The sequence below is a fragment of the Natrix helvetica genome (assembly GCF_964273705.1).
Source record: "Natrix helvetica genome assembly, chromosome: Z".
Taxonomy (NCBI): Eukaryota; Metazoa; Chordata; class Lepidosauria; order Squamata; family Natricidae; genus Natrix; species Natrix helvetica.
Window position 1 is genome coordinate 10,756,467 of NC_138554.1, and position 13,073 is coordinate 10,769,539.

Genomic DNA, 13,073 nt, shown 5'->3' on the forward strand with positions numbered 1-13,073 from the left:
TGTGAGGGGAACCTTTACTTTACCTTACCTCACTTTAAAGCACTATACCTAACAATTTGCAGTATATTAGTAGAACTGGGGGAAAAAAACTAATTTTGCATGAAATACTCTTACATTCATTTTGTATTTGGAGCTGAAAGAATAGGAACATCTGCAAATATTTTTTTTACAATCATTGTGTTTTATTAAAAGATTTCTATGAAGTTTATATCCCAGTGAGGAACTTATAAAAATGGTTCTTCCAATCCATCTATGATTAATTCTAATCCAATAGCATTTGTGCAAATGGAACATGTTGTTGTGACTAAGCCCAGTTTCTCAAAAAATGAAATAAACTGATAGCCTCTTTTGTGTAGAGAAGTAATATTTTTTTTTATTTTTTTCGCCTCATCAGATGTTCCCTGCTATTTAACTCAGGCCTTAAGACAATTACATAGCATTTGGGAGAAAAGATGCAAATCAATAAACCAGCACCAGAGGCCAAAATGGAGAAGATCTCCACAGCCACCATGTATTTTCCTTTGGTGCACAAGTAGGTTGGAACAAAAGACAACCAAACAGCACAAAATAACAACATGCTGAAAGTGATAAACTTGGCTTCATTAAAACTATCAGGCAAGTTTCTGGCCAGGAAAGCAAGAGTAAAACAGATAACAGCCAAGATACCCATAAAAGCCAATACACAATAAAACATGATAGCAGAACCTTCATTACATTCCAGAACAATTTTTTCAGTTACTGACTGAGTATCCAAATCTGGGAATGGAGGTGAGGTTGCCAACCACACTGTACAAATAGAGGCTTGAATAAAAGAGCTAGAAAGAACAATATAGGTTGCTAGTCTTTTCCCCACCCATTTCCTCATTTGGGATCCTGGCTTGGTGGCCATGAAGGACAGAACCACAATGATGGTCTTGGCTAACACACAAGAAACCGCCACTGTAAAGATGATGCCAAAAGCTGTTTGGCGGAAGAGGCAGGGTATCTTCTCAGGCCGTCCAATGAAGAGCAAGGTACAAAGGAAGCAGAGGAAAAGAGACATGAGGAGAGTATAAGTAAGGTTCCGGTTGTTGGCCTTCACAATGGGAGTATCCTGGTGCTTGAGGAAGATTTTAAGTACCACAGCTGTAACAAAAGAGAAGGAAAGAGCAAATATGGCCAAACTGATCCCTAAAGATTCTTCATAAGACAAGAAGCTTATATCTTTTGGAAGGCATGTATCTTGGTCATAGTTTGGATATTTATCCTCTGGACACTGGACACAATCATCCATATCTGAAAAAGAAAGCATTAGCAAAAAAAAAAATCTAGAATGATTTAGAAATGTAGATAGATTTCCATCTTTGTAGTCCACTCCTTGGCCCAAGCCAAGGAAGCCATCTTGGTATCCTTCAAACAAACATAGCTACTTGAGGAATTCTCAGAGTTGAAGTCCACAAGCCTTAAAATGGCCAAAGTTTGAAGAACTCTTGTCTTGTTTAACTGTTTCCTAAAAATTGCTATTTTTTAATTCCCTCTCTCTTCATGTGGTATAATCTTTGTACAATTGCCTCCTCACGCTGTTTTATTTTTTTTCTCTCCCTCCCTCCCTTTTTTAACCAGTCTTATAAATTCCTCTGTTCACATTATTCTTTGCCTTCTGTATCTCTCTGCCCATCTTCCACTTCCTATCAGGACCACTAGATAGTAAAAATATCTAACATTAAACTGGGAGTGGGACAAGGGGAAAAAAGCATTTTGTATACATCTAATCCATTGAACGCTGGCATCTCTTCCTTCAGATGGAGTGAAAACTGTCCTTTGCAATTGTCTTTTTCAAGACAATTAAGATTTAACAATTAAACAATTTTCTTGTTTATGCATTCATTTCTGTTCTGGAATTAAAGAAAACAAAACTTGTATCCTTGAAAAAAAGGTAGACAGATTTCTACTGAAATTTTGTAGACTATGCACACCTTCAATAGACTTTGGGGAAAAAAATCTCCCCTGCATTTTGAATGATTTTGTGGGATTGAAGGTCACAACCAACATCTCTTATAGTATATCTTACCTGTCTGGTTTGAAATTTTCCCTTCAGGGCATGGAAAGCAATTGTAGCAACAGTTTGGCTTCCCTTCTATCTTTGTCTTACTGGTGCCTCCATGACATTTGTCATTACAGAGAGAAAGGGGCCATGTCTGTCCAAAAATGAAAAGGGTAAGTGATTTACAATTGTGAAATGAGCTAAAAAAAATAGTACAGTAGTACCCCTCTTCAAGAGCGTTTGGGGACAGATACATAGTAATTACACTGTTTTTACAAATATGATATTAGCTGTAGCAACTATGCTCACCTTCTCAAGTTACTTCTTGATTTTTCCATATTATATTTTTAATAGTTATTAGAGCTATTTTTCCTCTATATGATAGGTAGAGAAAACAAGCTACAGGTAGTCCATGATTTATGGCCACAATTGAATCCAGACTTTTGGTTGTAAATCTTTGTGGTCATTAAGCAGGTCACCATGTAACCAGTCTTGATGTCACTATCATTTTTATAATGATCATAAAGAAATTCACCATGATTGTTAAATGAATCATGTGATCATTAAACAAATCACGGGGTTGTTAATGAACACGGAGTACAGGTAGTCCTTGACTTACGACCACAACTGACCTCAGAATTTATGTTGCTAGGGGAGGGTGGGGCCTACCCGATTGGGAGTTATACTACCAGGCAGCTAGTTTGATGTGGATTAAGGAATGGATAATGCTAAGAAATGGTAGGCTTTTGAATTTAGAGGGTCATGACCTGCTGTTGGGGTGGCATGCATACTTATGGTATAAAGGAGCTAAAGAGCATGGTTATTTTAGAGATCATTTTATAAGAGAGGCTCTGTTATCAAATTGGGAGAAGGTTAAGAGGTTGCACTACTTGAAAATTCCAGTCTGGATCTCAACTATTGAAGCTTTTTCATATCCAATAGTATATAAAAGGGAAGAAACAGTTAGATATGCTGAATTATTGAATACTGAGGGTGAACTTAAATCTATACAAGAATTGAAAGAAGAAGGTATTGAACTCAATTGGTATTCATATGTGCAAATGCATTCTAGATACAATGAAGATAGAAAAAATGAGGGCTTTTATAATAAACCGACCGAATTAGATAAAATTTTAACAGGCAATGATGAAAAAGTAATTAAAAAATTTTATGATTATCTATTAGAGGTAAAACTATATGAAGAACAAGTGAAAGGATCTATGCTAGCTTGGGGAAAAAACTTTGGACATGGGATTGACTTAGAAAAATGGCAAAAATTGTGGACTCAAAATTACAAAATGACAATGTCAGTTGCATATAAAGAAAACTTCTATAAGATGTTTTATAGGTGGCACTTATCCCCATCGAGAATAGCAAGAATGTCGAAGAATAAGTCTGAAAAATGCTGGAAATGTCAACATACGCCGGGCACATTCTACCATATGTGGTGGACCTGTCCTGAAGCTAAAAAATACTGGACTAAAATACACATGTGGTTGGAGAAAATGATACATAAACATATAGACTTGAAACCAGAACTTTTTTATTGGGAATAGTACCAGAAATATACAATAAAGACTTGAAATATTTGATTATAAATGTCTTAACAGCTGCTAGAATTGTATTTGCTAAACATTGGAAAAATGAGAAAGTACCAACAGAGGAAGAAATTGTTCGGAAGATAATGGATTGTGCTGAAATGAGTAAACTTACATTTGAAATTAGAGAACTAGAGGATGAGCAATTCTATAAAGTATGGGAGTTGTGTATGTTTATGTGTTTGTACATATGTTTTGTGTTTTATATGCTCCATTGTACGCCGCCCCGAGTCCTGTCTGGAAAGGGAGCGGCTAATAAATTCAAATTTATTATTATTATTAAATTTATTATTATCAATGGTTGGATAAAAAAACCTGGAAATGAACTTTTTTACCCCTTTATTCTATCTTATATGTAATAATAATAGAAAGCTATACTTAATGTTGGGGAAAAAATCATTTTTTCTTTTTCTCTTCTTATATGTGTTAAGCTTTATCTATGAAATAGACTACCTACTTATACGATATAAGAACAATAAGGTATTCAATATATAAGATTTAAATTTAAATTGATTTAAACTGTTAGGTATGATTGTAGTTGGTAACTATCTTATAATATAAAATGGAATAATGATGATGTAATGAATAATGGATATAAATATAGACTGAAATACTTAATGACTACATGGATTGACAAATAACAATGGAGAATTATATTTGGAATTGTGGATGATTGGAAATTCTATGGCTAATGGAAAGTAGAAATGTCTTATATGAAGTAATGAGTTTTTTTTCTTTTTCTTTGATTTAATGCTTATTCTTATTTTTTAGAGAATGGTGATATAATTTTATAAAGACTTATTGTTACCTAGTAGATAATTATGGATGTAAAGAAACAAGGGTTGTCATAAAAGAAAGAATACTAATGGTAATTTGAACACATAATGCTCAATGAAATACTTAACTATGTTTAATGGATAATCAGTGACTTTATTCTTAATTGTAAAAACCACTGCACAAAAACTTGTAACCAAACGACATGTTTGATGAAATTGGGTTTTTTTTCTGTTCTCCTCCCTGCTCTTGTTCTGTATGTGTTGTCTTGTCTTTTATAAAGAAAAATAAAAAAATTAAAAAAAAAAGAATTTATGTTGCTAAGTGGAAAATTTGTTAAGTGAGTTTTGCCCCATCTTATGACTTTTCTTGCCACATTTCTTAAGTGTATCACTGGTTGTTAAATTGGTAACATAGTTGTTAAGAGGAATTGGCTTCCCCATTGACTTTGATTATTAGAAGGTTGCAAAAAGGGATCATGTGATCCCAAGACACTGTGACAGTCATAAATATAAACCAGTTGTCAAGCATCCAAATGTAAATCACATAACTATGGGGATACTGCAATGGTCTTAAGTGTGAAAAAAAAAGATCATAAGTCACTTTTTTCAGCACCATTGTAACTTCAAATTGTCACTAAGCAAATTGTTGTAGCAATAGCACTTAGATTTATATACTGCTCCACAATGCTTTTATAGCTATCTCTAAGCAATTTTACAGAGTCAATATATTGCCCCCAACAATCTGGGTCCTCATTTTACCCACCTCGGAAAGCTGAGTCAATCTTGAGCCTGGTGAGATTTGAACTGTCAAATTGCAGTTCATATAAGTCTAAGTGCTATTGCTATTGCTACATTGGAAAGGTAAAAGGAGTGAAAGAAGAATGCTGAAATATCTAGAGCAGGGGTGTCAAACTGGATTTTTTCGAGGCTTGGATCAGCATTGTACTTCTCCTCTACGGGTCAGTGCTGGGGGAAAGAGGGAGATGGACGGACACCTTCTGTAGCACTTTGCCAGCCAAAATGGTGCATTGGGGCACCCAGGACCCGTTTTGGCTGGCAAAGTGCTGTAGAAAGCCACCCAGGCTGAAAACAGGGTGTGGGACAGCCATACGTGCCCCCCCCGCACACCATTTTGGTTGCTAGAGGCACCATGGGCCAATCCTTTGCTACTTACAGGCTGGCCTTGAGGGCCAGATTTAAGTACCCTGCAGGCCGGATCCTACCTGTGGGTCTTGAGTGTGATAGCCCTGATCTAGAGGGAATAAGAGAGATACATTAAGATAAACTCAGAGAATTATCCAATGACAAGTAAATTATTGCAGGGGCTATAAGGCCTGAACTGTTTTTTTAAAAACACCAGAACATGATTTACAGTATTACAATATGAATTAAGCCCTTACCTGGTTGAATCTACGTGGCCATTCAATATCATCTTCGTAAATATTTAACATTTTTAAAGAGAAAGCCGATGGCTCTACATTGCCAACTCTTACTTTCTGAAAGGATTGGTTTGGGGAAGTGACCCAATTTACAATGTCAAACCCGGCAATTAATGAACCATTTTCATCAAAAGAAACCTGCTCCCCAGCAGAGTTGTTAAATGAAACACTTCTCAGGTAATGGTGCAACTGGAATCAGAAAATATATATGGCATTAAAGAAATGCTCATGTACGTAAAAAAAAAAAAGACAGTAAATGACCCTAGATTGGTGGTTCTCCACCTTTCTTGATGAGCCAGGTTGGTGCAATGGTTAGAATGCAGTACTGCAGGCTACTTCTGCCGACTGCCAGCTGACTGCTATTTGGCAGTTCAAATCTCACCAGGCTCAAGGTTGACTCAGCCTCCCATCCTTCAGAGGTGGATAAAAAGAGGATCCAAATTGTTGTGGGCAACTCTGTAAACCACTTAGAGAGGGTTGTAAAGCACTGTAAAGCGGTATATACAGCATTGCTATTTCTTCATGACTGACATTCTTTAGACATCTTTTCTGAGCTAGGTTTCCCAATATCATGAAGCAGACTCTTCGTCCCGATAAAACCACTTTTATTTAGGTTAACGGGAATTCTTCTCCAGGAAAGTCCCAGCAAACAATCTTTCATGAGATTTCACAACTACATACCTTTATCAGGTTTGGAGAGTTTCCAGGCCGATATCTTCTAAATGTCCCGCTGTAGCAGCAATTACTTGGCAAGAAGTCAGGAACAGATCTTCACCCTAATGAATTGAACTCATTGTCTCCTGCAAACTCCCTTCTCCTTTCGCTCCTCTTTATTCCCTATGGGAGGGGCCATTCACTGTCCACCTGTCCCTTTACTCCCAAGTTGGCCCCTATTCCATAGCTGTTCCCTTCTCCTCGCAGCTCTGTGCATGTGCACATCAGGAACAGGCTCCAGCTGTTCTTTCGCCCCACTGATATCTTACTCCGAAGGCAGTTGATAACTGTTGGATGTCCCCTGGCCCCATCTCTGCCTATGAAGCAGAGCAATCATCAGAGCCTTCCCCAGACTCCAGGACTGGCCCATGTTCCTCCCCAACCTCCTCACTGTCTGAGTCTGCCACCAGCTCTGCTGGCAGGCCACAACACTATCTTTTGTGGCCATGGGCCATGGTCACAGACTTCCAAGGCTTAACTCAAAGTTTAAATCATAACACTTCTTCAAGCCTTTGCAGGCTTCATGTGATTATATCATGCCTCCCTCCAGGGATCACAGATGACAGGTTGAAAACCACTAACCAAGATATCCACTCTGTACTTACAAACATGCTGAACAAGTATGCATATCGTATCTCAGCTTGGAAGATCATTACCTGCCACAATGATTTATCCAGAAGCTTCCATTTCTCTCTCTTTCTTCTTGATCTGAACCTGGATTTGTTTGAATGCATAACATGCAGAGCATAAGCTACAGCATGAACAGCATTGTAAATGCTGTAGCTGTGAGCGGTCAAGCTTGTTTCAAAAACAGATGCAGGAAGAGAGTCTAATTTTTCTTCCCCAGTGCAGATTTTGCTCCCCTCTTGGTCTGCCAGAGAAACAGGAAACACACAGTTAAAAGCCTGTTCCCAAAAAGCTTTGATGAAACCATCTTCTTTTCTCCCTTTAGGATTTTGGTCCTGAACAAATTTCTGGAAACCAGACAATTCCTTTTTGTGCATTGCAAGAGATATTGCACCATGGATGAAATCTAAATTCCAATTGTTTTGGAAGGGAATTGAGGTGAAATCCATTTGAGCTGTCATAATCCAGATCTTAGTTACCATCGGTATGTTCTCGAATTCCGAGAAGTGAAGTACCATCCTCAAAATAATGATGGTCTGGATTTCCCCGTGTACAATCAATACATTTGCAGAGCTTTTCATGATGCCCAGGAATGTTTCAAAGCCCTCCTTCACCATTTGATCAGCAAATACAGAAAAAGTTAGCTGGGGGAATCGTTGTATGATGTCAAAGCAGATGCCGCTTTTGGAGAACATAGGGAGCACTTCCTGTACGAATCTCTCTCCATTCACATCATTCAAGTAAACCACTCCAACCCATCTCCAGTTGAAATATAGCAATAACCTCAGGATACCCTCATACTGGAGTGACACAGTTGGGAACATCTGGTGGAAAAAGACTCCTTCGGTTTGCTTCTCCATCAATAGAGCAGAGCCATACGTGAGCTAAATAAAAAGAGAACACCAGAAAAAGATATTTCCAAAATGAAAAACAAGTATGGATGTTTGTCCATAAAGGTTGTTGATGAATATATTCTTTGGTTCTGTTTTTCATTCTTATACTATTGTTCAGCTGCGATATAAGGATATCTGCAAGAGGGATCCAAAGGCCTTGGCAATGGACATAAACAACTGGGAAACCTTGATCTCTGATCACTTAGCTTGGAGGCTAAAGACACAGCCTGGCCTTCTCTAATTTGAAGAGACATTTGATTGGCAGGCTGAGGCAAACAGGCAGTCCCGGAACCAGCGAAATCTGGTGGCTGGGCAGGGGACAGAATGCATCTGTTCTCAGTGTGGAAGGGATTGCCATTCTCGAATTGGCCTTTTTAGCCACACCAGATGGTGCTTTAGGACCTCTTTCCAGAGCACTGTACCATAGTCTTTTGAAACTGAAGGATGCCAATGATTATTGTTCACAATTCAATTTTCCTGGATCAGCATGTCAGGTTCCAAGTAATGCATCCATCACAAATTGAATTCTGAGGCATTCATTTTCTCAAAGTACAAATTTATTTAGATACACCATCACTAACTGGTGAAAAGCCAGCACTAAAGTTCCTGGGCTTTTCACCCCAATATAAGTTTCAGTTTTCTCAAGTTTCCAAAACAACCGTCTCTACAAAACAACTACCAATCAAGATGGTAGCTGGTTGCTCAGTGATATCTATCCTCCTCCTCTGGTCAGCCAGATATTGAAATGTGACTGACTCATCAGTTAGGAATGATGTTGTGACTGAAGCCTCCATTCCCCTTCAGCCCTGACCTGTGGTTCTCTGGTGTTCAGTGTCAAACTGAATTCATGTCAGAATGCCCAAGGATACAAATGATCCCACACCCCAATCAAATTCGGGCTTGGCACTGGGTTTCAAATCACAAAAAAATAATAATCATATTTCATCCATTTTTACCATTTTCTTCTCCCCCTAACCAAGTTGCCTGAATTTATTTACACGAATATAGCTATCAAACCATGTCTACTTCCTCTTCACATTACACAATCTACCTCAACGACAAAGTAAACAGACAACTCAAAATGGAATCCACAATTTTTTCCCCAGAATGGAGTTTCTATTTAATAGCAATAGCACTTAGACTTATATACCATTTTTTGTCAGAGTTTGCAGTAGAAATCACATCCAGAAAGCACACATAGATAACTGATTCAGCAGGATTCATTAACCTCTTTATATACATGATAACGCATGAATACAATACTAACAGCAGATTCTTCCAATGTGGTAGAGAGGAGAGATTGGAGAGATTCAGTTCATAGTTCAGCGCTTAATACAGACAAAGAGAACCTCCTCTATACAGGGCAATTAAGTTAAGCCTAAGCCATGCCAGGCTCCTTGCTATCTCAGCTCCCAAACAGCCCTTATTGGCTGACTTAGTTGCTATGCCTATATATTGGCTGACCTTTGTTACCACGTCCTATTCCAGCCAGTCCCCAATGGCTGACCTGTTACTATGTCCTATTCCAGTTCATGAATATTCTGACAGTTTTACAGTGCTTTACTGCCCTCTGTAAGCAGTTTAGAGTCAATATACTGCCCCAACAATTTGGGTCCTCATTTTACCCACCTCCGAAGTAAGGATGGAAGGCTGTGTCAACCTTGAGCCTGGTGAGATTTGAACTGCCAAATTGCAGTCAGCCAGCAGTCAGCAGAAGTAGGCTGCAGTACTGCACTCTAACCGCTGGGCTACCATTAAGTTTTTGGATTTGTCTATATTTTGTTCATTTTGTTGGTGAACTTGGTCAGAAAAATGCCTCAAATTTTAAAGATGTTTTTCCTTTTTAAATACTTAAGGTATATTCACATTGCCTACCTGTGGCATCTTGTACATGCAGAGAATTGTTGCCATGTTGAGACAGACATCAGAGTTAGGTCCCCCAATGACTGCTACCAGATTATTTTGGGCATCACATTTGTAATTTGGAAAGAATTTGTCTTTTGTGGAGAGAAGTTCCATGGAAGCAAGATAAATAACACTGGCACTGAAATCATTATTGTAGATATGGAAGCCCAGAGTGATGTTAGGTAAGAGTTGAATGTTGTCATTGATCTCCTTTAAAGCAAATTCCAAAGTCAAGATATGTTGGTAGTTCTGTTTCATGACTCTACAACAAGAGAAAATAATAGCTAAAATGATAACAAATGTCTTATTTGAAATTAAATTGCTTGGTCTTTGCCCTGGAAGAACCTTGTGACTTCTCTAAAGATTTTTTTCTTCAGAATGCTAATATGCTCCAACCACATTAAAACACAAAATATGTGAAATTGTTTTCCAAATATCTCTTTGTGCTTTTTTCTCAGAACAGTTTTATATACTTTCATTTTTGAAGCTGTTTCTTCGGTTTCTTCTGAACCGGAAGAGTCCAAGTACTTCTAGGAACTTCATTAGGACTTTCTTCAATCCTTTTTGGAAGACTGTTTTGCATGATTTCATAGCAGCTTAAAAAATTTGAAAGAAGTTAATGATTTTCAAGACATTTCGGAGAAATGACCCAGACAACAAAAGTGTGTATAGTCAAGGCTATGGTTTTCCCAATTGAAATGTAAGGCTGTGAAAGTTGGACCATAGGAAAGGCTGAGCATCAAAGAATTGAGGCCTTTGAACTATGGTGCTGGAAAAGACTCCTTTGAGTCCCATGGACAGCAAAATGATCAAGCAGTCCTGGAGGAGATCAACCCTGGCTGCTTTTTAGAAGGCCAGATCCTGAAGATGTAACTCAAATACTTTGGCCACCAAATGAGAAGGAATGACTCCCTGGAGAAGAGCCTGATGCTGGGAAAGATTGAGAGCAAAAGAAGAAGAGAATGACAGAAAATGAGGTGGCTGGATGGGGTCACCAAATCAGTAGGTGTGAGCTTAAATGGACTCCAGAGGATGGTAGAGGACAGGAAGGCCCAGATGAATGTTGTCCATGGGGTTGTGATGGGTTGGACACAACTTCACAACTAACAACAACAGCAAAGATTTAGAAATGGAAATTTTCCATAGAGGTAGACCTAACTTCTTCAGTATGGTGCTCAAAGTTGAAAGGGTCACAATATCTCATTGATTGAGCTAATCAATCAGTGGCACTCATGTTCTTCTTGCGATGATCTCCATACATTTCAGATTTCAAAGTAATTTGCTGAACACTGAAAATAGGCAGAACCATCATTCTAAGTCCTAACTCTAACCCTAACCCTATTTTCAGTCACATTTTTTTGGACTGTGGTTAAGAAAAGATAAAAATATAGAGCTTTGGAAAAGCAACACATTATTGTGTTGAAGTGCCTTATGAGTTCAAATATGACTGCCATGTTTGGGCCCTTAATATCCATGACCATAATTTTGTGGAAAGTTACAAAACGATTATGGTTTCTTCTAGGAAACTCTCTGTGAATTTTTGACAAAGAATAACACCTACAGAATCCACAAATGAGTCATTGTGGGTGAGTCACGTTCTCCCTTTATTATCCTCAAATAAATGAAAGTCACCAAGATTAAGACTGAGAATATTGTATTTAAGATGCTATCTCAAATTTTTCCTTGCTACTGATTCCTCTCTCATTCTTCAAGTTGTGCAGAACATTCAAATTAATATTAACTATTAATAAATTAATATTACAGGTAATAGAGAAGTTTAAAATAATCTCTCCATGCATTAGCTCCATTCTTCAATCACTGTAGTCAATATTTAGACCACAAAGATTAGGATGAGGAGAGAATTAGTCTCACAAATAAATCCTTAATTCAATTTACAACACTAACTTGTAAATTATATTAGAATGTGTGTACATGTGTGTAAATTATATTAGAATGTGTCTACTCTTGCTAAAATGTTCTCTTAAAAATCCAAAGATATTTATTATCCAGTAGTATGGTAATAATAATTTTTAGATCCATCTCAGAAGAAAGAATTCCTAATTCCCAGAATGGAAATCATAAGCAAATAATTATGATGTTGGAAAGAAATATTCATAACTTTAAATGCTTAGTGTATAAGGCAGAAATATGGCCCCAAATATTACCTAAGACTGTATTACTATTATTCTTCTCTTCCTTCCTAGTACCTATTTCTTCCAACTTATGACTATGAGCATGTTCAAAATTTATATTGTTCTATTTGTTTCCTAGTATAATTTGATTGCTTATTAGTAACCTATGACTATTGCTAAGTATTGTATCTTATGATTCTTGATGAAGTATTCTATTTTTCTTTATGTACACTGAGAGCATATGCACCAAATACAAATTACTTGTGTGTCCAATCACACCAATAAAGAATTCTATTCTAGATGACAGTGGAGTCTGCCTACATTATTAGAAAAAAAATATTTACTGAACAGCTAAACAAATCTGCATCAAATCTGCACCCCAACACACAGCAACAGATGTAGAATACAATTGGAAAGTTCATGCAGCATGATTAAGAAAATCAAATGCCTTACACAAAGTCACCAAAGAGTGCAGATGAAGGACATTTTTCATAGGAAGTAGGATTTGAAAACCGGTAAGTGTGAGAAATAATGAAAGCCATTATGAGATCTCCAGACTTAAAATACTTATGATGAATAGGAAGAGGCTCGCTAACATTGCATCTAAAGTTAGGAATCTTGCACACCGCCAATGGAAGTAGCACTAATAGCAACAACACCAGGGCTATCATCTTCCACACAACTCTTCTGACTAGTCTCTGTATAGCTCGGTTCAACCTGAGTGGTTGCTAATTGTGAGAACTGAAGCCATGAATGTTGTCTGAAAATTATCTGTCATTCAACTGAGGTGAGGAAGAAGCATAGATTTCAACTCTAGCTTTCAACAACAAATAAAGACATTGTAATATTGGTTTGTTATTTTTCCAATAGATCTAATAGTCCCCCAAGGAACTGGGAAGTCAACATAGTTAATATCAGAATTGCATGGGGAAAATATCATCATTACCCTTATTAATCAGCAGCAGT

At 37.5% G+C, this 13,073-nt stretch overlaps 1 protein-coding gene across 1 annotated transcript; it reads right to left on the bottom strand.

Moving 5' to 3' along the window:
* Window positions 1–373: 373 nt before the first annotated feature.
* Window positions 374–12,649, bottom strand: LOC309401278 (vomeronasal type-2 receptor 26-like; the record flags this gene model as incomplete). The annotated part of the gene is made up of 6 exons (XM_081970341.1): window positions 374–1,275; window positions 2,051–2,177; window positions 5,798–6,025; window positions 7,207–8,061; window positions 9,946–10,237; window positions 12,561–12,649. 6 exons carry the CDS (start codon window positions 12,647–12,649, stop codon window positions 374–376), a joined length of 2,493 nt encoding a protein of 830 aa, XP_081826467.1.
* Window positions 12,650–13,073: the final 424 nt, after the last annotated feature.